The 24,670-nt window shown below is 49.1% G+C and overlaps 9 protein-coding genes across 9 annotated transcripts; 5 read left to right on the forward strand and 4 right to left on the reverse strand.

Moving 5' to 3' along the window:
* Positions 1-599: 599 nt before the first annotated feature.
* Positions 600-1,566, forward strand: LY89DRAFT_674328 (uncharacterized protein; the record flags this gene model as incomplete). The annotated part of the gene is made up of 2 exons (XM_018213433.1): positions 600-707; positions 901-1,566. The coding sequence occupies 2 exons, from the start codon at positions 600-602 to the stop codon at positions 1,564-1,566; spliced, it is 774 nt and encodes a 257-aa protein (XP_018066121.1).
* Positions 1,567-5,157: 3,591 nt separating this feature from the next.
* LY89DRAFT_233813 (kinase-like protein) lies at positions 5,158-7,507 on the forward strand. The gene has a single exon (XM_018206047.1). The coding sequence runs from the start codon at positions 5,333-5,335 to the stop codon at positions 7,280-7,282; it is 1,950 nt and encodes a 649-aa protein (XP_018066122.1). The 5' UTR covers positions 5,158-5,332; the 3' UTR covers positions 7,283-7,507.
* A 391-nt stretch (positions 7,508-7,898) lies between these two features.
* On the forward strand, positions 7,899-9,996 carry LY89DRAFT_674330 (NAD(P)-binding protein; the record flags this gene model as incomplete). The annotated part of the gene is made up of 6 exons (XM_018213434.1): positions 7,899-7,986; positions 8,489-8,749; positions 8,833-9,231; positions 9,278-9,415; positions 9,476-9,579; positions 9,889-9,996. The coding sequence occupies 6 exons, from the start codon at positions 7,899-7,901 to the stop codon at positions 9,994-9,996; spliced, it is 1,098 nt and encodes a 365-aa protein (XP_018066123.1).
* Positions 9,997-12,325: 2,329 nt separating this feature from the next.
* Positions 12,326-13,351, reverse strand: LY89DRAFT_233553 (uncharacterized protein). The gene has a single exon (XM_018206046.1). The coding sequence runs from the start codon at positions 12,993-12,995 to the stop codon at positions 12,441-12,443; it is 555 nt and encodes a 184-aa protein (XP_018066124.1). The 5' UTR covers positions 12,996-13,351; the 3' UTR covers positions 12,326-12,440.
* LY89DRAFT_233894 (uncharacterized protein) lies at positions 13,352-15,994 on the reverse strand. Its single transcript, XM_018206048.1, has 6 exons — positions 15,720-15,994; positions 15,394-15,666; positions 14,269-15,331; positions 14,126-14,180; positions 13,805-13,930; positions 13,352-13,754 (listed from the first exon to the last, which is right to left on the reverse strand). The coding sequence occupies exons 1-6, from the start codon at positions 15,761-15,763 to the stop codon at positions 13,708-13,710; spliced, it is 1,608 nt and encodes a 535-aa protein (XP_018066125.1). The 5' UTR covers positions 15,764-15,994; the 3' UTR covers positions 13,352-13,707.
* A 1,830-nt stretch (positions 15,995-17,824) lies between these two features.
* Positions 17,825-20,381, forward strand: LY89DRAFT_625288 (Mis6-domain-containing protein). Its single transcript, XM_018211069.1, has 8 exons — positions 17,825-17,929; positions 17,988-18,363; positions 18,415-18,486; positions 18,534-18,657; positions 18,711-18,890; positions 18,941-19,207; positions 19,258-19,375; positions 19,424-20,381. Exons 1-8 carry the CDS (start codon positions 17,899-17,901, stop codon positions 20,341-20,343), a joined length of 2,088 nt encoding a protein of 695 aa, XP_018066126.1. The 5' UTR covers positions 17,825-17,898; the 3' UTR covers positions 20,344-20,381.
* A 358-nt stretch (positions 20,382-20,739) lies between these two features.
* On the reverse strand, positions 20,740-21,120 carry LY89DRAFT_564289 (uncharacterized protein; the record flags this gene model as incomplete). The annotated part of the gene is made up of 3 exons (XM_018208514.1): positions 20,740-20,867; positions 20,980-21,028; positions 21,076-21,120. Coding segments are annotated over 3 exons (222 nt in total), but the record flags the coding sequence as incomplete, so codon positions are not given.
* A 298-nt stretch (positions 21,121-21,418) lies between these two features.
* Positions 21,419-21,974, forward strand: LY89DRAFT_594627 (uncharacterized protein; the record flags this gene model as incomplete). Its single annotated transcript, XM_018209815.1, has 2 exons — positions 21,419-21,628; positions 21,681-21,974. Coding segments are annotated over 2 exons (504 nt in total), but the record flags the coding sequence as incomplete, so codon positions are not given.
* A 3-nt stretch (positions 21,975-21,977) lies between these two features.
* On the reverse strand, positions 21,978-24,568 carry LY89DRAFT_233503 (putative metal ion transporter C27B12.12c). Its single transcript, XM_018206045.1, has 3 exons — positions 24,358-24,568; positions 22,930-24,307; positions 21,978-22,883 (listed from the first exon to the last, which is right to left on the reverse strand). The coding sequence occupies exons 2-3, from the start codon at positions 24,258-24,260 to the stop codon at positions 22,304-22,306; spliced, it is 1,911 nt and encodes a 636-aa protein (XP_018066129.1). The 5' UTR covers positions 24,261-24,307; positions 24,358-24,568; the 3' UTR covers positions 21,978-22,303.
* Between the last annotated feature and the right edge of the window lie 102 nt (positions 24,569-24,670).

The following is a 24,670-nucleotide window of genomic DNA, read 5'->3' on the forward strand; positions in this document are numbered from 1 at the left end:
TCGGACATTTTCAACCAACATTTCTCAGGATATGTAGCGGAATCTGGGTCTCGGGATCCACCCCAGGACCACTTTCTCATCTCATGCAGTGTGAGATTCGCCTTGCTTGCATTGGTAAGTATCTGCATGAGGCATGAAAAAGAACAGCGAGGCTGCGGCCCCACTGCGGGAGTCCAGGACAGGAGAGAGAGACACGTTGATCTTGATTTTTATTATTTTGTTTCTCTCGACGCGATATCCACGGTACGGGACTTATCGGTGGACCAGGCCTGGCCACAGCGATTGTACCGACGGAGTATAGCTTCCGGAACTGCAGTTGGCCTGCAGCCAGCGAGGCGTGTGGAGAACGGCAGAGTTAATCTTCGCATCGCCTCTGTCTGCCCGTTTGCTGAGCTACTGTACTGTACTGTACTGCTTGCCGCATGTGGTGGTGGCAAACAAATACTCCTGGAACCGTATTGAAGCGTCTGTATGGTGTTGTGGCAGACGTCTAGATGGAGAGATGCTTCAGGACACGCATTTCTAGTTTGGGCTCTCGCCGGCTCCTTCGCTGTTCTGCTTCTGCTTCGTGTTGATTCGGAGATCTGCATCTTATCGATATGTACTCCATTATCGATACAACTTACAAGTACCAACCACCATCACGCCTCGGGTGCAGTAGTTTCAAGAGCAGAGTTTTCACCCTCACCGCTTCACACGTCTCTTCAGTGAGTGAGCTTCACGATACTTTTCGGCGGGTTTTCTCCTATCGTCAGCTCTAACCTCCCTCCCCCAGAACGTCGTTTCTTGAAACTGACAGCTGGTTTGTGTGGGGTGAGGGAGGCCGTGTCACTGTATCAGAGACGCCCGATTTAACTCTATTGTGGGGTTAGAGATGATGCGAACTCTCGCTCGCCAAAGGCTGCCAGCGGGAAGCACAAGCACGAAGCACCTGTGCGCAAGAGACGACGTGAGATGTGGGTGAGAAGTGTAATTCTGTGTGTGTGTGTCTGGTTACGTGGAGACGATGATGCTGAAGTCCGTGTTGCACGATCCGTCTTGGTGGCCTCCTATCCTCGTATGCTGGAACGTCAAGCGTTGGCACGTTTGGAAGGTTACTTTTGGAACTTCTTTCTACAACCTCCAGAGTTCTGTGAAGTGATGCACGGTACACGTAGAGTCGAAGCAAATGGTCAACAGTGTAATAACTTGAGACGCCACCGCTCACCAACTGAGGTGTCACCAACGGGAGCTTGCATTGGGTTCCGTGGTGGGGAGGACATGTACCTTTCCTCCAACCTCGGAATGGTGGTGCCATGGGTGCGTCGAGACGCCGGTACAACCTTCAATGTTGGTAACAAACTTGTGTATCTTAATGGACGGCAGACTCTCACCGCGGAAACTCTGATGCTATCGTGGTGGATGCTTGCAACCATTGTTGATATTTGTCCTCGGCGGGTTTTCTCCCAAGCGGTCAGCAATAGCCATTGCAATTATGCAACATCTTCGATGACCGGGAGAAGTGGGGTGTGGTCGTCAACAACCAGTTTCAGGGCTGAAGCTGTTCGTGAAGCTCGAGTGGAATGACTTCTACGAATATCGAGCTGCCGTCCCTCACCGCTTCCGGGGTCCATAATTAGATAGATGGTGGTGGTGATCGACAGCCGCCGAATATGAAGCTCTGAGCTTATCAGGACGATCCAGGGTAAATGGGATAGGAATGGGGAGCTCGACGCGTGAGGGACGTCGAACCGCGATTATCATACGAAGCTGAAGCAAGACTACCGCTGCTCTTCTGCAGAACATAGCAAGAGTTAGATTACATGATGAGAGAAACGAACGAGGGTTCGTGTTTCTGGCGGTGCCAAGCGAGTCAGACGTTTGGAGAGCTGGAAAGCCAATTACCACTGCAACCAGTGAGACGCGATGCTGCAACGCCAGATAGATGAGAAGGTGTAGGGCGTCTAAAGATGATTCGTCGTGAAGGATCACCAGGAACAATTAGGCATTTCCCACGACGTTTCTCGAGGCCAGACCTGAGGCCACTAATCAAATCATAATCCTAATCCTCATCCTGATGATGCAGCCACGGAGAAACTTCTGGAGGAATCCCAAGGAACGCAGTTGCATCAAGAGGGCTGGGCCGGAGAATCCGCATCGAGATCTGAAAGAACGCTCCTATTGCGGAGGCGGCGGGTATGGGTATCACAGAATCAATCAAATTGACGAGAGCGTTTGAGAAGAAGACTGGGGGATCTGCGGTAGGACAGATAGGATGTTTCATCAAGGCAAGAATCAGTCGTCATGAAGTCAATTAAAATGCATTCTTCGATGGGAGCATCGGAGTCGACCGAGGACCCCACGAGCGTGGCGGCAGGAGCATACACTGTACCGACCTCTTGATTTCAGGAGCATTATGAGCTGATTATTGCGATACCTGAGGTGACATTTGCGCTCTCTCCAAGGGATGAGCTCACGAATGAGGCATTTCGAGGGTTGGTGCTGGGAGTCGAAGCTTGGGAGCTTCATGAAGCTTCGAATCCCTTGCGTTGTGTAGCAGATGATCACTCGGCATTCAAGAATGTCGACAGATCGTTGCTCGTTGACCAACGTGCTTCGTACGGTAGCTAGAAGGAAGTGGTTCGAAGCTGCATTGGGACGATTCAGAGCTCCAAGCCCTGGTCATCACACGACCCCGCTGAGACTGATTTGGAGCATGAAAGGTGTGCTTGAGGCCACGAATGCCAGGGCGGTCGCCATCGCTCAGCACCATGGCGCCCTGTCATTGAGCGGCAGAACTCTGGGGGAGCAGGATTCGATCGTCTTCATTGTTCCAGCGGATTCTGCGGGAGTGGAAGGCATAAGAGAACGAAAGGGCTGAGTCGAGGGCTGACTGGATAGTGAATGATGTGGAGGAGCCGATGGAAGGGAACTACAGAGAATGAACGACGTGAATGGAAGGGAAGACGCTGTGACTTCTGCGATGTGGTGTTCCCGTGGCCTCGTGGTGCCCTCGCAAGATTGCGAATTGCCAGATCAAGTTGGGATGATGCTCTCTCATCTCTTGGGGAGCGGTCATCGGAGCATTGGGAAAACGAAGGAGAAGGTTCTGGTCTGGTTCTGGTCTTGGTTGAAGCGAGAGATCATACGGCAACCCGTGTCCGCCGTTCAGAGGTGCAGTGCACTACACTCACTCGATAGTCGTCCTCGTAGTACAGTACATAGGTAGTAAAACCAACCAAGTCAGGAAGGATTAGCTTTAGCGTAGCGTAAAGCCAGCCAGCGTCTTGTACGAGAGAGAGAGAGCATTCCAGAGCGCGACGGGGCCAAGTTTGGAGGTGGCCAGCATGGAGGTTGCATGCAAGCATGCATACTTGCATTTCTTAACTCACCAGCATGTACAGTATTCTCCACAGAGCATAGCATGCCATTGCCAGCCCAAGCCTGCCAACGCCATTCAGAACCCGCCAGCGAGAGTGCCAAGGCCAATCACGACTGCCCTGGCTGGAAGCGGTCAAGCGCATGATGCACGTTTGAATGCAGAACACAGGAGAAGACACGACGCTTTTCCCACTTGGTCGCATGTGCATGAGAGGGAAAGTTAGCTGACGGCCAGCCAGCCCAGCGAGTTGGCCAATGGTGGCAAACTGGACACCGACACCGCACCACAGAAACCCGTCGAATTTCCGAAAAGCAGCGCTGCCTTCGCGCTCGGCAACGCCCACTGGTTTCACATCACCAGCCCGTGAGTGGCTACAGGTGACGCCTTTGCAACCCACACCCGCTTTATCCGGTGTTGAGGTTGAGACAACTTGGCCTGCTACTCGCCGCTTTCTATTCAGACCAGGGATCCTTTGACAGAGCGGTCAAGGACGAACTTGGATTTGGATTTGGATTTGGTGTGGGTGGGGCCTAGCGCTTGCCTTGCCCTGCCTTGCCTTGTCTTGCTTTCCTCTCCAAAAAAGGCTCCGACTTTCTCAGGCATCCAAGCGTGATACCAGGCACTCGCTGCTCTCATTGTTGCTTCGCTCATTCATCAACACTGCTCTCCCCATCCTTCAAAGCTTCACGATCCATTCCCCCCCCCGACTGGTTACAATCAACGTCGTTCGCAGCTCACCTTCGCCCTTCCTCCTCTCCTCCTCCTCTTCTCTTCTTCCGCCTTCACACCCTCTACCTAATTACTTACCTCACGCTTCGCCATTCGCCTCACTCCTTCGAACTCGACGTCGACGTTGCCGTTGCCCCGTTGCCTCCCGAGTCTGCGTCATCCAGCCAGTTGCTCACAGCAACACATCAACATTCCACCCAAATTCATCGTCGCTTTGCAGATTTGAAAGCCCAGTGTTCTTGATAGATCGAGCTACATAGACGATAACATCGATTGCCAGTTCGCTGACCATCGACTCCCACCCTTATCAACCTCACCTTCTTGTCCGATCGGTCCGCAATCATCCTCTCCCTCATCCAACGGAAAGGCAGACGGAGAGCAAGCTCTTCGACTACCTATTCCTTTCAGCAAACAGTAGCAGCACATGATTTCAACAACAGGATCAGAGATTGTCTTACGATAGACTTCCTCTCCAATCCGATCTGACAGCCTGGCTTCCATACGGCAGGCTGAGCTCCCACCATCAGCATACAGGAGCTACTAAACCACTCTCGGTGAATTTGCAGTTCACTATTCCGACGTCACTTCCACTCGATTCACTCCAATTGCCATCAGCTCATCGAGTGCATTGATTCTTCAGTCGATCCGTTTCCATTATCGACAACACACTTCACTCCAACCCCACCCAGCAGGACGTTTACTCGTACCGCTCCCTGAGGTCTATCACCAACCTCAGACATTCGTTCACGCCTGATTTCGATTTCCATGTTAGCATAACGACTTCATACCTTTCCTTTACGGACTTTTCGTCCTTCTGATTACGACCCAAACACACAATTCCCTTTGTTAGCGATTCGAATACCCATCCATGAGCCTTTGACCTACGATACATCCCGGAGTTTTCACCAGTTCATCATTTCCTCGACGGTTCAGTACATTTATATAGCGTTGCCAGTTTGTTTATCCGCCATCATCAACCGTCCTTCCTCGATCCGCATCCACTCTTCCGGTCTTCAACAATTCGAGCAAAGCTCGCTGTGACACCACCACCTTGTTTTTAGAGAAGACAAAAGCATTTCTCTGTTGTATTGCTTCATCACAGTCTTCAGGGACCAAAAAACATTCCGGTTGTACCACTACTTGAGTCTTTTTCTGCCTTTCAAGCTACTTAATCTTTACTCCTCACTTCAAACTTACTCCATCTTCCAACAACACAACCCAATTTCGACTACACTTTTCGAAATGGAATGCCTCAAGGACCAATTCTACGATGGGGTGGTCCTCGACGGACGCTTCAGAACGGTCTCCCCTCTCAATCATGGGTCATTCGGTATGGTGTTCATGGCCGAAGACTTGACGACAAATGAATATGTTGCCATCAAGTGCTTGACAAAGAAATCAGCCATCACCGACGCGGACTCTTCCTTTGCCGTTGACGAGCGTTCCGAAGAGCTTGCGTGCCATGCTCGTCTCGGAGCCCACGCCAATATTGTCAACCTCATCCACTCCTTCGAGACTGAGGCTCACATCTATATCGTCCTTGAGTTCTGCTCGAGGGGTGATCTATATGAAGCTATCAGAACTGGAACCGGGCCATTGGAAACAGAGCACGTTCGTCGCTTCATGCTCCAACTGGTCGATGCTGTTGCCTACATTCACGGCAAGGGCATGTACCACCGCGACATCAAGCCGGAGAACATCTTCTTGACCCAAGCTGGCGAAATGAAGCTTGGTGACTTTGGCTTGGCTACCTCTGAGAAATGGACTTACGAGACCACTGTTGGCAGCGATAGGTACATGTCTCCTGAACAATACGACTCTGCTGGAGCCGGTTACGCACCAGAACAAGCCGATATCTGGGCCATTGGCATTTGCTTGTTGAACATCCTCTTTTCGCGAAACCCGTTCACCACACCCACCGAGTCTGATCCACTCTTCCTTGACTTTTCCCGAGACAAGCAATCTCTCTTTGATGTCTTCCCGACAATGTCCCAAGACACCTACGAAGTCATTGCCCAATGCATGAGCTTGGATCCCCGCAAGCGATCTCTCAAGGCTGCCCGTGAAGCACTTGAGCGGGTCGTTAGCTTCACTACGTTTGATGAGTCCTTGGACGACTTCTGCTCTGCTGAAAGACGCGGTATTGCCAGTGCCAACCGCGAACCACTTCGGACCCCTTCAATCCAAAGCCCGCAGATGGACAACGGCTCTTTCCCATGGGCCAAGGCCTTGCATGCCAGCCCACCTCAACAATTCCGCCAGCTGTCTGCCATCCCCGACGACGAGAGCTACCAATCCGAGGATCTCTTCCCGAGCTCCGAAGAAAGCAACAAGGATTGGTTCTCCGTTGGACAGCAGACACCATCCCTCGCATCCATGTTGGACTCATCCCTTGGTGCTTCGATGAAGTCACTCGCTATCCGACGTCCGTTCAAGGCGGGACCACCAAAGGCTAGCCTCACACCAATCTCGGGTTCGCTGCCAATCACTATGTCGAAGCCCAAGCCTTTGCCCTCCTTGTCATCTGTCTTCGGCAAGAAGAACGAGGTGTCAAAGAGTTGGAGCGACTTGTGGGATGAGGACATCGAAGAGGAAGAAGAAGAAGCGGAGAAGCAATTAAAGGCACGACAGATGCAGAATGCCAGGACCTGGAGTCACGAGAGCAAGAATGAGAATGAAGATGATACGATACGAGGACCACTTGAGCTGAAGAGCTCATCTTTTGTAAATATTCCGAAATTGCAACAACCGGAGGCTGGCCGGGCCACAGCCGATATCGATGCGGATCTTGTTGCGGATGGTTTCTTTTTCCATGATACTCCCTCAAAGGAGTTGGAGGCGGTTGTTTCTCAATTTTCTCCTCGGTACTCACCACCACCCAAGCGAACTACTTTCGACAAGTGGTCCGCGTTGGGAGAACGCCGACGAGCATACACTGGCACGTCTGAATCTGAGAAGTCTCCCGAATTGTGGAAGGCACGTCGCAACGTTGGTTTAGGCTTCACGGGGTTTGGAGCTGGGGTTTGGGATAATAAGGCGAATACTGTTATTAAGGAGAATGGTGCAAAGGATAGGGGCAAGGAATGCCCTTGGGCCAGTCATCGGGTTCGTGATCACCATGGGCATCAACGCCACATGGTGGAACACAGTGACCTTGAGTGGGTGGGCGGATGGAGAGACGCCCACATGTAGTTTTGGCAAACTTCTCGACTTTCACACTGGATTGGACATCGTTATCTTCCTTGTTCTGAAATATTATTACTTCAGGGGCAAGGGTCTTCACGGTGGGCACGATTAGGATCGGTAGGAAGAGATTTTATGCTTGGACTCGCTTTTCTGTGTATTAGATATCTTCGGACTTTGAAATACCAGACAATTACCCACTCTACCAAAGTTCCCCTCGCCGTGACTTTGTCTATAACTTGCCTCGCACTTCAAAGTGAAATAATTACTTACTCTCCGACCAGACATTGAAAATATTGCCTTGTCTCTTTACTAGTTCCTACATCAATTGACCTTCCCCACATCGAAATCCCCAACAAGAACAGAATTCGCCTTCGTATAATTCATGGCATTGTCCTACATATTGCTCACCTTTGCCAATATGCACCTGTGTGTTGTGATTTCTGTTTATCACCTCGCTAACCACCTGGCCACCCCTGAACCTTCTCGTGAATCTCCATCCAAATCCAGCCGTCTCGAAAGCGGGGTAAACACAACCAACCCCCTTTTCCATAGCAACAAAGTACTACCGTACGCTCTTTATCCACTAATTACCTAGTAGCTACAGAAAACGCGGGTTGCAGAAATGGCTATCACGCACGAGGAGTTTGGATATGCGACTGGGGCGCTGCAGGCGGCGAAGGCGTTTGCGGCTGAGATTCGGGGGAAGATTGGTAGGTTTGTTTGGTTTTCTGTTTGTTGTTGTTCTGTGTTCTTTTGGTGTTTTGATATTGGGCATGAGTACAATGTGAGATTGTGGCGTTGAGTGGTGCGCGAGTGATAGTGATTGGACTTGTCATATGAGATGGGCTAATTTTTGGTGGCGTGGGGTGCGGTTGTGTTGTCACTTTTGCGGGTTACATGTCATGTGCGATTGTGGAACATTGGTGTTATGTTCAATGTCTGGCTCATTCGTTTTCCCTTGGATCGAGGACAGATTTTGAATCAGATCATTGTCAACATCATTTCTTCCAAGATGTCAGACTTGGCTACAAAGAGCATTTCAAACACCTTGTGGTAGTCAATGTTCGAGATGGCCAAATCTAGATTTGAGTCAGTAGCACAAATTTCCCTTCGGTGTACTGTAATCACTTGAGACTTTGAGTCCACGATGTTACTGTGTTTGGTATCTGCGACAAGCACATGCCGAAGGACTCGCTGACGTTCGAACTACAGTCGTCATCACAGGCGTGTCCCCGAACAGCATAGGTTCAGCTCTGGCTCTTGCAGTTGGCTCTCAGGGACCAAAGCAGTTGATTCTCGCTTCTCGAACTTTGGCAAACATCCAAAAGGTTGCGGCGGAAATTCATTCTGTGTACCCAGACGTCAACATTGATGAAGTGGTTCTTGATCTGTCGAACTTTCAAAGTATCCGACAAGCAGCCCAGAGAGTAAAGGCAATCGTAGGGGCAGGAGCAGCCGTCGATGTTCTGTTCAGTACGTCAAAATATGCCTCTGTTTCAAAAGAAATCGAATGAGTCTAGCTCTTGAAAGGGAAACCCAGACTGATCTGCTCACAGACAATGCTGGTATCAACGTAAGCAGGAAATCTCTGACGGAAACGGGTGTGGAACTCCAATTTGCAACGAACCATATTGGACCATTCCTCTTCACAAATTTACTGCTTCCTTCCATGCTCCAAGCAAAGGGCAGAAAACGAAGGGTCGTCAACACTGCGAGCGAAGCCCACGTCATCTCCCCAGTGAGGTTCAGTGACATCAACCAGGAACCCGGCAAGGTAGTCCCTAAGGATGAACAACCAAGAAGGGGACTACCTGAAGGTATGCTGAAGAATGATGGCACATATGAATCTAGCATCGCCTATGGACAAAGCAAGACAGCAAATGTGTTGTTTAGTGTTGGTTTGAATGCCAGATACGCTTCGCAAGGGTTGAAGAGCTTTGCTGTTTCTCCTGGGAGTAAGTCTTATCGTCCGTCAGGGAGATGTGTTTGCTAATGGGACAGATATCATGACCAACTTGGTAAGAGCCATGACCGAAGAGGCTCTTCAGGGATTCTTTGCAGGAATTGGCGACAAATGGAAGAATCTAGATCAGGGAGCATCGACGTTGGTCGTAGCTGGATTCGATCCGGGATTGGATGGTAAGTAGAATAAACGTGCCGTACCCTCGAGTAAGATATTATGCTGATGTCCATACACAGAAGAAGCCGGAGTGTACGTTGAAGATTGCCAAATGAAGAGACCAGCGGGATGGGCATCAGATAGTGCAAAGGCTGAGAGGCTTTGGAAATTGAGTGAAGGGCTGGTGGGTGAGGGGTTCGGCCATGGGAAAACTAGTCGCCTTTGAACTATCTTGTACTTCGAGCCGTGTGGCGCCAGGACGAAACGACGATATGTATCGAGGCCTACCGTCGCGGGAGCATTATTTGAAGCCTGATAGAAAACTTCCACTCAACTCTATTGAGCTCGTGTGATTCCCAAAACTACACGTGATATCGTAAAGTCATTAGTGATTCTCATTCTGGGCAAAGTCTTCAGGAGCAAAGGGGGCTAAAAACCCATTACCTTGGCTCGAGGCAAGTTCTAATCCCCTCTCCTCTAATGCATATCCCAGTGTGGTTACTTCTCCGCGAGTCAGGGCATGGCACGGACGGTGATGAGCCCGCATCTATCCGACTTTCGAGAGATCGTGGCAGATCTTCAGGATTTCAACGTCGCATAGGCCTCCGATGATGAAGGAGAAAGCCCTCGATGATGTTGGCGCGAGCTCGAAGTTGTCGAGGCCTTTTATTTACATCCTTTCCGATGCAGTTCTTGCAAATCGAGACTCTGAGAGGCGGGTCGGGAGCATTCGATACAAGTAACACGGACCGAAGACTAGTGGTAGTTTGTCTGATGGCTGAAAAGCCACGTCCGACTGAGTCTTGATGGCGACGAATGGCGAAATAATCTACGTGAATAGATGACTGAGATTCGAACGATTTCAGCTGTCAAAGTTGACAAGTGTTGATCTCGCCGGGTAGAACCGTTCTCTCAAATGTTGTTGTGGAGGATGTGCTTGTCTGCTCTTTCCTCGCTTCGTCCCGAATGAAAATTTACTTCGAGCCGTTGACATCTTCTTTCCTTCTTTGCAGTCAGATTCTTCACCGAAAGCCTGTAGCTTGTCTCCCCGCAGTCTCATCGTTTCACACGATGATCTTCAACCTTGAAAGGGAGAATCTCCGAAGTCTCCCACTGACTGTGGCGTTTGGCCTATTACAGATTGAGTTGGGTTCCTGCTTTTTCCCTCGTGCTTGTCCGCATTTTTAGCTCACCTCGGTATCCACACTTCTAAGCCTCGCTGTCTTTAGTCCATTGTTTTCCATGTGGGTGTCTGAATAGGTTCCTCTTGTGGCGTAACATAGTGCTCATTTAGCACTGCCAACACGAGGGAGATGCCCCTCTTGGAACGGAGCCGTCAGATCTAGAGACGGAAAGAACACCTGCTACTGGTCCGGAGATTGCAAATGACCCTAGAAATGTGAGATCAGAAACGCAGGAGACTGTGATCGTTGCAGTTCACCGTCACAGAACTCGGATTTGACCCAGGAAAGGGGATCAGTGCTCCCAATCTAACAAAACAGCCGCATCCAGCCCCAGGAACCGACCAGAGGAATGACAGGGAAGAAACCGTCTTTATTATCCACAATGCATTTCTTTATTTCTGATGAATGATCATCGTCCACGGTCTTCCATATTTCTTTAAAGTCTCGTACTGTCGACTCTAGCCAGCGATGGCTGCTGAAGATCGAGGACCAGAGGTGGCTGCCGTTGCCATCCTATTCCTCAGTCTAGCATGGATCTTCGTCAGTCTGCGGTGCTATGTGAGAGCAGTCATGATGAAGAGCTTCGGCATGGATGATTGGCTTGCTGTTGCTTCTTTGGTAAGCACGCTTTTCTGTCTCAAAAAACCAACTTTTCAGATGCTCCGGTGAGTTGATAAACGAATAGTTTGCTGACTTTTGTTACAGATACTTTTCACCTTGTATTGTACTTTCGTTCTAAAGGGTGTTCAGTACGGGTAAGAGTGAGCCCCAATCGCGTTTGTCAAACAGCACTCGTACTGACATGCAAATGAAGAACAGGTCAGCATCTCGTCAATCTTCCTCCGGGGAATATCCCAATAGCCCTGAAGGTACGTTTGCATACTCTTCATGCTTAAAATGAATAACTAACGAAAAACCTAGTGGTGGTGGTGCTGTGAACTTGCCTATGTTTCATCAACTGCAGTTTTCAAGGCCAGCATATGCATTTTTCTCGCCCGAATTTGCGTGACGCGGACTCAAATAATGACAATATGGACTGTTGGAGTTGTTGTCATCGTTTACAGCATCATGTATTTCTTCGTTATAGTCTTTCAATGCTCGCCTGTCACCTATTTCTGGACACAATATCTCGGCGCAAAAGGACACTGCGTTAATCCATCGGTTATCACCGGTACATCTTATGCTCACTCGGCTGTCTCGTGCTGGGCAGACTGGACCCTTGGGATCCTTCCTGTATTTCTGGTCTGGAACCTTTCCATGAATCCTAGAACCAAGATTTCAGTGGCTTTGATCCTAGCACTTGGTGCATTGTAAGCTTCTCACGACCTCAAGACACTTCTTCTGTTGCTAACCGTATGTAGTGGGTCGACCGCAACAATTGTTCGAATTCCATACCTCAAGCAACTTGCTCAAAGCGACTTCCTCTATTCGACAACGGATGTGGCGATTTGGTCCACTGTGGAACCAGGCATAGGTATCACAGCAAGTGTAATGGCTACTCTCCGACCACTCTTCCGCACCTTCTTCTCTCGCTCGAAGCTTTTCGGGTCGTTAACTCACACTGGAGACAAAAGCTCTACATGGCCACTGTCGAGGAAACACAACCGTCAAGGTTATTTCAAAAGTGGTAGCGGCAATAAGATCGGGCAAGAAGAACTTGGGCTAAGGAACGATATTGCAGACGGTGTCGGTGTCACGACGACAATCAAAAGCACAAGCAATGGAGATTTGGAGGGCACCTATGCAAGACAAGGGAACAAGTTGGAATTAAGCACAAGCCAGAGATGGCTGAATTGGTTGGAAGGTGAAACTCCTTCGAAGGACGACAGTAGTGAAGAATTCCTGCCAGTGCAGAAACCGGCTAGCAGCGATTGGGCTGTGCGGAAAACGACGAAGGTGATAACGAGTCAGGAAACAAGGGATACCAAGACGGGCAGATAACATAGTGTCGGCATCGTAGAAAATCCCTTGTAGTACATAACGAAGCTATGAGTTTGACTGTCGCTTCGCAGGATCTCATCGTTGGATAGGTAATGTCATTGTTGGGCCAACTTTGATACAAATCATCGCTAAATAGGAGATCGTAATATTCGATCATTATTGTACATTGAGGAGGATGTGAGTGTCTAAGCTGGACTCGGTCCTGCAAAGAAGAACAATGTCTGCTTATGATCTGGTATTTAGTACATTCAAGAGTCCACAGCCTGACCCAAGGCTCGATGAGTTTTGGATGCACAGTAGCATCAGACCAGACACCGAAGATAGCATGAGCTACAAATGTGCTTTTCAGGTAGAACAATACTTTGCATCTGCCATGCAGTATCTGGTTCAGAAAGAAGGGCGGAGTAAGTGGGGTTTCTGCAACTTGTAACTCGGATCGAAGCTCTGAATCGGTGAGAGGTGTTGAGGTTGGCATTTATCCACGACCATTAGAAGGAAAGACATCTGATTGGAGCAGATACACGAACGACCGAATTTATCTCATCTTCGGATACTTAGAACAAGCCCTCGTTCCGTACCGATACGTGAACCGTAGGCTGTGTGGGACGGCCACGATGCCGGTCGGTAGCACGGCGCTAAGCCCCCCCCTCAATGAAAATCGGCTGGCAATGCTTTGTTCTATGTAGCACGTTCTTGGAAGCGTCCTTGCCAGCGCATGTACGAGAACCTTTTCTGGACCTAGACTTTGGCGACACTCATGTTACCTAGGTATGTGCCTTTTGAGCGCATGAAGTGGCTTCGTCCGCTGCAGCCACATTTGGCGTACTGTGTCTACCTGGACCGACACATTGAGGGTTCCGGGTCATTGCGGATCTGTAACCTAAGGTAAAGACAGTCCATCTTATCTTGCCGATATAGGCGCCGTGCTAAAAACGTGCTGCAATGCAATCAACGTGGCAGTGGCAGAGTGCGGGGAACCGGCGTGGAGGTAACCTATCGCGTAGCGTGCTCGAGTAACACGAGGGTATTGCCAGAATGCAAGTGGACCACTTATAAATTAAAATGGCATAAATATGTCGTGCAGGAGGCAGCGCTTGGACTCGGGTAACTTTGGTTTGCTTAGATCGTTACCAGGGAATGTTTTGATACGTTGCCAGTCAGGAGCTGGTGAAGAGATTTTCCAAAACTCAGACGCTCTTCCACACGTCTCTATATCGGGCCCACTCTTTAAAGCCTATTTTGGTGAATTCAAGCGCGAAATTCTTGTGGTTAGAATAGACATACCTAGGTTCGTGAAGAATTGAGAGTGATCAGTCACTCCATCTAAAAACAGCCTCTTCATACCCTGCGTTCGCAGAGTCTCCACACAGGTGTTTATAAGACCACTCATTATGATGTGCCTCTTGTCGGCTGTTCCGCTATCAGCACTAAAACCCTCCTCTGCATTCAGACAAGGACGGCGAGATTTTCGTAATGTAAGATGAAAACAAAATTATGCTCGCAAAACCTAGATCTATGTCGAAAGAAACTATGACAGTGCTATCCAAAAATGCGCCAAATTGTATGGAAAGCCAACAAAATAAATAATAGCAAGACATCACTCACGGAACATAGACACGCATGTTACTCCTCCAACATCGTTTCCAATCCGACATGGCCACTAAATAATAGATTCTTTAGCTAGAGCATTCCTTCCTTGACTGTTGGGGAGACGATATTTCCAAGGCAAGAAGTAAAGCTATGCTCACAGGAATATTGTTGGACATCTGACTGCCACCTGGACTGTAAGTCAAGGCTGTCCCAACGATATCTTGCTCTTCGACTGCAACAACGATATCTTTAACGTTTGGACCATTAATGAGTGTCCAATATTGGTCAAACCATCCTAATCTGTCGTCAAGTGCGGATGTTCTTTCAACCAAGTCGATGACCTTTGTCATGTCATCTTGCGTGCAAACTCGATACTCTGTGGTGGAGGAGGAGCCGGGACGGTAGTGCCAGTCTTTGAATTCGAGAAGAAAATCGTGCACGACTTGTCCCTGGCCCGGAGCACCTTTATCAAATTGCCACCCTCTGCGACGGAACCACTCATCACTCGATTGGTCATCGGATGGTGGCCCATAAAGAAGTCGAGGAAAAGTGCTCCCAAGCTGTAAACGTATAATACCTCGTGTTCTTTTGAGCGAGTTGATTGCGTGATTATGAAGACTCAGGCCAATGCCTCGAAAGCGTGTTTGGGGGTGGACAACAAGTATAGCCAAAGATGCTACAAGCTTCTCTCCTTCTCGATCCACGTATGAGAGATATGTTGCGCAGAACCCCAGTGTTTCTCCAGTGGATGGATTTCTAACGACATAATGCTTTGAATATCCCGGCTTGCGCAGCACGTTTGCAAGCGTTTGCTGGTCAAGAGCGAACCGTTCTCCGAGGCATGCTAACCATAAAGTCGCAACACTAGCAATGTCCCGTTGCTCGACAAAGTCTTCCACTGGCCAGACCTTTGGTTGCACGGTGGATTCGTTCGACGAGTCTGGCAGACTATGCGCAGTCGGCAGAGATCGCTCTGCAAATATCAACTCCGCTGTAGCTTCTAGGGCGGGTCGTGAATACCCAGCTGTATCGATCACAGTTGGGAAGGGAAGTGCTTGTTTGGTATCTAGTGGACTGCAGCATACCACAACGACGGGCTTGTCACCACGGATAGCCAAGACTATATCGACCAATTCGAGTTGTAGAGGCTGCTCAGCCAGGCAAAGAATGATAGCATGGCCCCTTTTAATGAATCCGAGATGGGTCGATGTGATTCCATGCCTGGCACTTGCAGTCAGCAACTACACAACTTGCCTTGCGTCTCGAAGCCTCCCAACACAAACCTCTTGGTGTATGGAACATGGCGGATTTTTGCATGTCTCCTCGATAGATAACGTCCTAGGGGTTCGAAAGGATCACTTGAGTCTGTAGGCTCTTGAGAAACAGGGAATACCACAGGTGTTAGAAGAATTATCACGTCCTGGGGTTGTAGGCGACGAATGTCAGAAAGCCATTCTGGAGCATCCCGTAATACCTTTGCAAGGGCAGTAGCTGCAGCTAAGGTTCGGGAAGCAATTTGTTGGGATCGTTCTAGCTGCAGGTTTGAATCGATATCCCTTCTCACAGTAAGTAAATCATCATATGACAAGTTGCGGAGCCATAGACCTACATTCCATCCTCGTCTTCGTCCACGTTCGAAGGCAGCTTTGACATTATCCAGAGGTTCCAGCGACGGTATAGTCAACATACTAAATTCTTGGAGAATTGATATCTGGACGAGCTAAGAAAGAAGAAGTAGAACGTGTGGGACTTTGTTGTTGTTGCATATGTATGAGGACCCAAAGAAAGTGCGAACGGAGCCTGGTTCCCGACAATACGGTCTCGATCCGCCCACTTACGGGAACTGCTGCGGTTCTCTAAGGATCTGGGAAGATTCACAGATGTTTGATGGGGAATTTTCGTTTACGCCACCTGCCACCTCTGCACGCATCAGCATGCGCTTGATGCCCTCCTCTAGCAGCAATCTGGATACAGGTGCTTCCCTCGACGAACCACTGCAAGTCGGAAGCAGTCCTTGTCGAATCGTGTTTCGGGTCGGGAGACTCTAGCTGTGCCCTATCTGCTCTGTATATGGCCTAAAGTTGGCAACAACCGGCGGTAGCAATTGAGAAAAACTTAAATCGGTGTAACCACGACCATGATCAATTCCACCATCCTTTCGCATCCATGCACAGCAGTTGCTCGGTCTGTCTTGCAGGCCAGGGGGTTCAGGTCACAGCATGCGCCCCAGACTAGCCAATACTTTGGGGTTGTGTGGCCTATGGAGAGAGCAGTGATAACCGTGGCCACAGAAATTCGCGAGACATTCGCGCACCGCAGCCAGCTCGACCAGGATAGCGAATATTCAACCACCGCCATCATATAAAAATCACCGGGCTCCAGGCCTTGAGAGGTAGTAGGTGATAAGAGCAAAAAGCAAAGCCACGCGGGGAAGAGGCCTGAAGCGTCTCGACTCGACCGAACTATGGAGAGTATCTGACAAGCATGAATTAATCGTGCTTTACACGTACTGTATGCAGGGTGGACTCCTGCTGTGTCTGTGTTGCCCTGGCTGTAGGTAGCAGTTGTACGTCCGGAACACAGGGGAAAGGACCTGGTGGACAGCCTCCGCGCAAATTGAGTAGATGGATAATGGCTGGGTGCTCAGCCTGTGCCCTACCCTACGTACAATCCCACAGGGCTGGGGCATAGCGCCGGATCATCCACTTTTGCGATGCCAGCGCATTCACTCATAGAAGGAAAGCAAGCGTTGGGGAGATCGGGACCCCCTCGAAAGGTCTAGAATGGCAAAGGCTCAAACAGATCTGGCATCTGAAAGAAGCTCTGATTCCAAACATGGCATGCCAAAGGAGGTAAAGAAAACCGACACCAACAGAGAGGCAGACCCACGCTCTTGATGGCTTGCTACTGAGGACCAGGCGGTAGGAGAAGTACAGTATTGATGTGTCTTGGTTGGCGCCACACCTGGGGGGAGGGGGTCAGATCGACCAACCCACCCGCATTTTGTTGCATCTTCTTCTGCAACTCCAACTGTGCATCATTCAGTAAAGGCTTTGCTGACTCTCGGCTGGTCATATCATTACCGCCTTTCCACGGCCACTCAGTCAGGCATGGCCTGGACTCCACAACCGACGTGCCAACCGAGTCTCTAGATGCTAACCCCCATGACAACAGGAGACAGAAAAGTCTCGTCGTTGGATCGCGACATGCAGAGTTGAGAGCCGGCGGTCTGCTAGGGCGGTCTGGGCGAGCTGTCAAGCGTCAATTCGGAATCGTACGATAGAATGCGGCCTCTTTGGACGGAAGAAGTAGAGTCCGCATTATCGTGCAGGGCATCACGGTTGAGGAGGAGGCTACATCTGACTGAATGAGCACTAGGGAACGAAGGAACGCCTTGCGGAGGGGGATGACTGCTCCATGGATGGATGAACAAACAAACCATGTAAATAAACAAATAACAAATCTGGATTGATAGCAGCGGCCATGTTCTGCAGGTCGGTGAGACGCGACGCAGATGCAGATGTTCGTATCTTCTCCTTCCGGGAATTCGAGGAAAGGAAAGATTTTGGTTGTTGCTCAAACGAGCAAGCCACTCCACTGGGAGGTAGGTAGTCTATGTAGCTATGGCTGCGTGACTTCGCGAGGTTGACGTTACACAAACATTATTGATTGATCATTTGATCTCCCCGCCACAACACCATCATCATTGGTAGGCACCATCGAACATTGGATTCTCGCATGGGAAAGTCTGCATCTCCGTAGTTTCGCTGGCAAGACGCGTGGACGACATGGAAGATCTGCTTCTGGACCTGGAGAGTGGTGAGCACGCGCCCCGACGCGCCTCCTCGTGAAATAGTCACTGACCAGCACCATTTAGCTTCGAAGAGACCTGCTAAACAACGGGCAATCAAGATCTCTGGCCTGATAGACAGAGTCTGCTCGAAAGCCTACGACGATGGCTTTCTAGTCGAAGAACTCCATCGGGTTGTGGACACCATCACGCTCGCCAACGAGTTGGACCAAGGTAGTCTGAGCAACTTAATCCGCAATCTCTATCCTGTCAGTAAGGTACCAGACTCTGTAGTCATTAAAGTCGTCAGCAGTCTGGGTAATGGGCGGTTCAAGCCATCCTACAATACTCAAGCTGGCTTATTGAAATGGTTGGTCATGGTATACGATGTCTTAGAGAACCCAAGAATGTTGTCGCAACTTTATAGTATCATCTTCAATTTGCTAGATACTGCTGCCATCAGGTATGCTCCTGCAAGAAGACGCTCAGAAGTCTCTGCTAATGTTGCTTCCAGACCTCAACTCTGTCACGTGCTCTCCTTGATTACTCGACGAAAGCATGTTCGACCTTTCAGGATACAGCTCCTGTAGGCGGTCCACTAAGTATGCTATGATCCTTGCTGACTGTTGACAGAATGGAATTGGTAAGGCGAGCAGGGAATGAGCCACCTCTGATCGGACTCATGAGAGTATTCAAAGACTACTATCCTGATGTTATCGTTGGAGATGCTACTGCAGGGCGGGCGTCTGTTTTCACTGTGGGTAGCTTCCTGCTTGTTGACCATCTTGTTGAAGCTCACTTCACATATAGCATCCGAACCCAGAATGGCGGGCCAGGCTCAGTGAGGTTCAAGATTTGCATCTCCAGAGAACACAAGATGCCTTGCCAATCGAGCAAAGAACCTTTAGAATTGCAAATAAGGGTACGAATGCTTTGAAGCGTAAGAGGGGCTCAGTCATACCATATGTGTACACGTCCCATGCCCAAGAGGTTGGCAGCTCCCTCCATTCTGCCATAGTACAATCTAATGGGACCAATAGTTTTCGACGACCTTGGAAGAAATAGAAGACGTTCACGAATTCGTACAGAAGTTTGAGAAGATTGACCCACCAAATCAACTAGTCGCCGTAATAAGTGATCCGCTGCTTCAGAAGTTCCTACATCTCAGATCTTCTGAGGTGGATTCGAGTCGGATTGATAGCTGGTTACTCGCGTTCTTTGAGGACCAGCTCCAAAACTCGGGTACTGAAAAAGACGGTATTCTTGAGATGCTTGACGCAATCTTGAAATATGCTAGGTACACAAAGGTATGGCTTGACTTATGCTCTTAGATAGACTTCTCACTGAATGTTGTCAGAACCTGCCCCCTGCTTGCTTGTCATACTTGCAATCGATGATCTCTTTTTGGAATGGCAACACGGGTGCCGATACTATTCTCGGCCTTCTGACATATGTCCCGTTGGCGGATTTTGAAGGTAAGTTCCAAGTGTGCACATTTACGAGCTTCAATTAAAAACATCTAGATCTATACGCTTCAACGTTCAGGCTATTGGAGGGCGCTATCCTTTGTGATGGAACCACCGAATCCAAACTGAGACTTCTTCGATTTTATGGCAGTCTGTTGGATCAATGGATCACAACACTTCTTTCGCAACCCAAGCCGATTGCTGCAGCGGGCCAAGCCATCAAATTACTCATGGAGCACGTCAGTGACCTCTCTCTAACTATTATCCAGTCATCTATAGATACTGGTGCTTTATGCACGGTCCTGGAGTTCTACGAACGTGCAGCCGCCAGTACAATGCACTCGAATCTGAAATCGGTCGTCCGAATCAGCTTACCTCCTGCTGAACTCATTTACACACTTCATTTCACGAACTCTTTAGCCATTCAAAGTAAATTGTGTGCTCTTTTGGCTATCTACAAGAAGGCTTTCGAGTTTGCTATGGCCCCTAAAAATGCTATGAAGCAGGAATCATATTCAAGCGTCTACGTCAACGGATTCAATGGGTTTCTCATGGATCTTTGCAATTGTCTGTGGCGATCTAAGGCGTTCAATTATGCTGATCCAAATGCTCGAGGTTGCTTGCTAGACCCGACCGTTAATGTGGTTTTGAGCAAATACATCTCCACTCTTGATGGATCATTGTCTTTACTGACTCTGTTCACCTTCTCATACTCTCCCCTGCTTTGTCTTCTAGCAATTTCTCATATCAGGGAATTAGAAGATGCATCAGTCGATGAGATTGAGCGTCGGCATGCTGGACCTGTCAGTCAGATGTCACTCAAGCAATTGGAAAACCAGGGTGGTATGAAGTTGTCATGGCAGGATTACAGACTGGGCTTCCTACACTATTTAGAAAGAAGAGGGGTGCTAGGTATTTCGGAGTTGATGTACAACACTATGAAACACTTGATGCCTAGCAAGGAAGTCAGGTCGTAAATGTAAAAAATCCGAAGAAACATTAGCAATATGAGCTGTTAGTGCAAACAAAATATCGAAAGAGTTCATCTGTCTTCAGACTTGCATTACTAATTAGGTCCATGCCCTGCCTATAGAGCTATAGAGTCATGCCGCAACGTCTATGGTACTTTGCCTCGCCACCCAGACTCCTGAACTCCCAAAATTACTCCAGAGTATTCCTACACTTGCCTTACTGAACCATTGTCAAGCCATAGGACTGATCTTTACAGTACACAGTCGCCCACTCACACGCCGATTTTCGCACTACAGCTCTTTGGCAGCATCTAAGATAGTTGTGCCACTCGTAGCAATAACGGTTTCCTTGACTTCCTCGACAAGAATTGTTCTCGTAGTGCTCTCAACAACAGATTGGACTGCTGCCTTTGCGTTCTCATCCCCATTGTAATAGAACCACGCGCGATTGGTGAGGAAGGCGATGTGTTGGGGGAGGTAGAGTGTCATGGCGATAATGATCATGCTGAAGAAGAGGAAAAGGAATGAGTCTGTAGCAAAGATATGTTAGCATTAATCCTTCCCGTTTGATCCGGTGGTCAGGGGATGGGCACACGACCAGAGACAACATGGTGGGGCCAATTGGGCACATTGTCAACTTACTGAATATGAACTTTTCGGTCGGAGTCAACATGTATAGAGAAAATGTGACCTGCAATGGTCAGCAAGAGAGGTAGACGCTGCGGGAAAAAATCTCACTTCATATTGGTATCTCTTCCGCTGCAGCCACCTAAAGGTCGAGGCGAACATGGTCATTGGCTCAGGTCCTCCTTAGTCGACAGCAAATCTGCTCGACAGCTGTGTTGAGGATTTCAAGAATTGATGTGTACGAAAAAGCGAGTGACAGGCGATTGTGAGCTGATTGTGTCGTGAATCACGAATACCCAGGAGTCAATGGGGACGAACATTAAATTGTCAACGCGACATGAGCAACAGGGGTCGGCTGTCAGTTTATCGGCCAGCGGCCTTTCCTAGCCTCCGACATCCTCGGACACGAAACTTTCGACCTGAAAAATGTCCAAGATCTTAAACATCACTCCCATCAGGATGTACCATGCTACGAGGCACTCTTTCACATGCCGGTAAAGGGCTGCACATCAATTATGTCTCAACCTGTCTGATCCCGAAACGCTGCATCGCTGCCTCCTCTCCGGTATGGGTAAAGAAAATGCCAGATCGACCGGGGCCTGTCAACGAGGATGAATTCACGGAAGCATTCTTGAAAGGAAGTGGGCCTGGAGGACAGAAGATTGTATGTTATCCTACGTCAGTATAAAGCCTTGAAGTTGACACTGTTCGCGCAGAATAAAACTTCTTCCGCGGTGCAGTTGAAGCACATCCCCACCGGCATTGTTCTCAAGGTACAAGCTACACGCTCTCGAACGCAGAATCGCAAAATTGCAAGGCAGATGCTCGCAGACAGAATCGAAGAGTTAGAGAAGGGCAAGGAAAGTCGGACCGCGGTTGTGGGCGAAACGAAGAAGAAGAGGAAGTCAAGTGCTGTTAAGAAAAGTAAGAGGAAGTACCGACTTTTGGAGGAAGCCAAAGCAGAGAAAGGTGTTGGTGATGCTGGCGCCGAAGACACAAGTCAGTCATAATGAAAATCAATAGAGATTTGATTGCCTTCCACCACAAATGCATTGCCGATGTTGAGCCTATGTCACGTAATCGAGAAGAAAACTAACAAGGTCTGTCTATCACAGGTCTTTGTTTCGTGTCTTCTATTAAGTCTAAATAAAGAGCGCAAATATACATCATTCAACCATTAACCGCAGTAGAAAGGCAAATCCCCACGCTCCAATTACACCCCACGCAATCGTCGTATCCACATTCCGGCAACGAGATAGTATCAAGATCCACACCAATCCAAAGCCTCCTGCCATTATGAAAGCCTACAACGCTACTCACGTGTCTGTTTAGAAGTTGATTATATGAACTTCATCCTCCTGGCCACAACCAGAGAAATGATGACGAAGGCAACGAGGGAGCCCAATATTCCAAAGAATGGGGCAAGACTGTCAGCACTTCGCCATGGGACCTCGACGTTCATCCCAAACATACCACAGACCAGATTCAGCGGAACAAGGATTGATGCTATCAAAGTAATTTTGCTCAAAACCTTGTTTGCATGATTGCCCTGGGTGATATTGTCGATTGACAGTTGTGCGAGATAGTTGCTGTGCGAACGGGAGAGCATCTTCTCGAAGTGAGCCAAGCTTGTCATCATCGTAACGACATGATCTTGAATATCGCCTAGGTAGAGTCCGATGTCCATATGAGGCGTGACTTTGTAGTTCGCGTTGCAGCGTTTGGTGAAACCTTTCAGCACATCCGCTTTTCCACCCAGAAGTTTCATGAGACCCATGACGTTCTTGCGAACCATGCCAATCTTGCGCAAGAACGTGTGCATATCATCATTCCGTGCAATAAAAACCTGATCTTCAATGACGTCGGTCTCGTGCTCAATTTTGTTGATGATTGGCGCAAAGCAATCAACAATGTTATCACTGTAGGTATCAGTAGGAATCCCGCAATTTCTGCTCAATAACTTACATCAGGGCGTAACAGATCCAGTCAGCGCTCAGAGCAACGTAATCCTTGAGCATTGTAATTCGTCGGCGAACGTTAGCAGCATGAGGATTTGGCGAGAAGCTAAAGCTTAATGTGCCTTCACGGAATACGACGACGTAAATGTTGAATGGCTCGTATTGTTGACCCTCATCTATCTCTTGGACATGGAACGAGCGGAAGCAAGCGAAGTAGTATGACGGGAAAAGCTCGATCTTCTCGCGAGTCTCTTGGGTGCATATATCTTCGATGGTCAAGGGATGGACTCCAAAGGCTTTGCAGATCGCACGAATCTCCTCATCGGTAGGATTGTTCATGTTCAGCCACCAGACACCATCCACATCTTCTCCAGGAGGCAGAGTGAACAGACTGCGGACATCTTCGCCTGGAAGGACAAGGTCACCAAATTCAGCAGCATGAATTGTAGACTCGCCCATTGAGGAGAAGAATTCAAAGCGGTTTTCGATGCGCTGAGCGATTCCCAGGAATTCGTTTGAGCTCTCTGGCTGGCTCAGCTTCTCCTGAATATCATAGGCTTGACTTGATGGCACACTAACAATATCGCCACCATAGGTCACGATAGTTGGCGTATCATGCTCCCTTTGTGGCCGAAGATCAGGGAAGATGCGAGCCTGGGGCTGACCTTTTGGCGGGGTCCTCTCTCGGCTTTCTTCATCAGCGATGAAGTCTTCCAGGACGTCAAAGTCGATCTGAAGAGTATCTTTATTTCCCGAGGGGTGCAGAGGGAAGCACACGTCTTCTTCGGCAGTCTTGTTGGACCCAGCGAAGCTTTTGGCATCATTATCATTGGTATATCGTCTGCTTCGCAGGCTCCGCTTGCTCCGTCGACTCGCTGTGGAAGGGATGCGGTGGAGTTCGCAATCTTCATGGCGACGAGCATCTGCAAAGGCTTTGACAGAGTTAGGCTCAGACGTTGAAAGACCTCGCTCTCTGCGCCGGGCATCTGCAAAGGCTTTGACAGAGTTTGGTGGCGATACAGATCTAGGATCCAAAGTGGCCGCGGTTCCACGGCGGATTCGGTCTTCAGGCGCAACCCGGCCGGGGTGCGGAGAGGTTGCTTCTCCGTCTTCATCCTCAATTGCGTGCTCGAAGTCTCTAGTAATGGTTGGCAGTAGCCCTTGATTGACAAGGTTAAGATCTGGGCTGAGGGTACGGAAGGCACTATGCATGGTGTCGACGGTTCCACGACGGGATCGAGAGCGTTGCACAGATGCGGATTGGTGTCTATGGTCATCAAGTTCCGGAACCGGAGTACTGTATCCAGTGTCTAGGGAGACATCCTCGTGTTCGGACATGATGCTGGCAGTCTATGGGTGTCTATTGTGGGAAGTTGGTCTAGGCTCTGGTAGCAGTCAGAACTGGCAGCTCAGCTCACTTTCCAATAGCACTTACAAGATAATCTATGTGAAATAGCCTTCTAGTCTAAGGCGGGTCGCAACGAGCGCCCACCGCGTGTTGGCGTCAACTTGATAGTGTTGCGTGCACAGGTTGCCCCTGTGTACAGTCCTATGATTGTCAAAAGTCGTCTCCGTCACAGCTACCCCAACATGAAGTCTCGGTGATTTGTTTTGTTGCAATGTTTATGATGTGATCGAACGTAGACCAATTATGGAGGCTTCTTGTCACCTCCGCAGTAGGCCCAGGTCTTTGGACCGAGGAGCGGACGGATGAAGGAAAACTTTTGAAGTACGAGTCCCGCCAATTT

Source organism: Mollisia scopiformis, assembly GCF_001500285.1.
Source record: "Mollisia scopiformis unplaced genomic scaffold LY89scaffold_23, whole genome shotgun sequence".
NCBI lineage: Eukaryota > Fungi > Ascomycota > Leotiomycetes > Helotiales > Mollisiaceae > Mollisia > Mollisia scopiformis.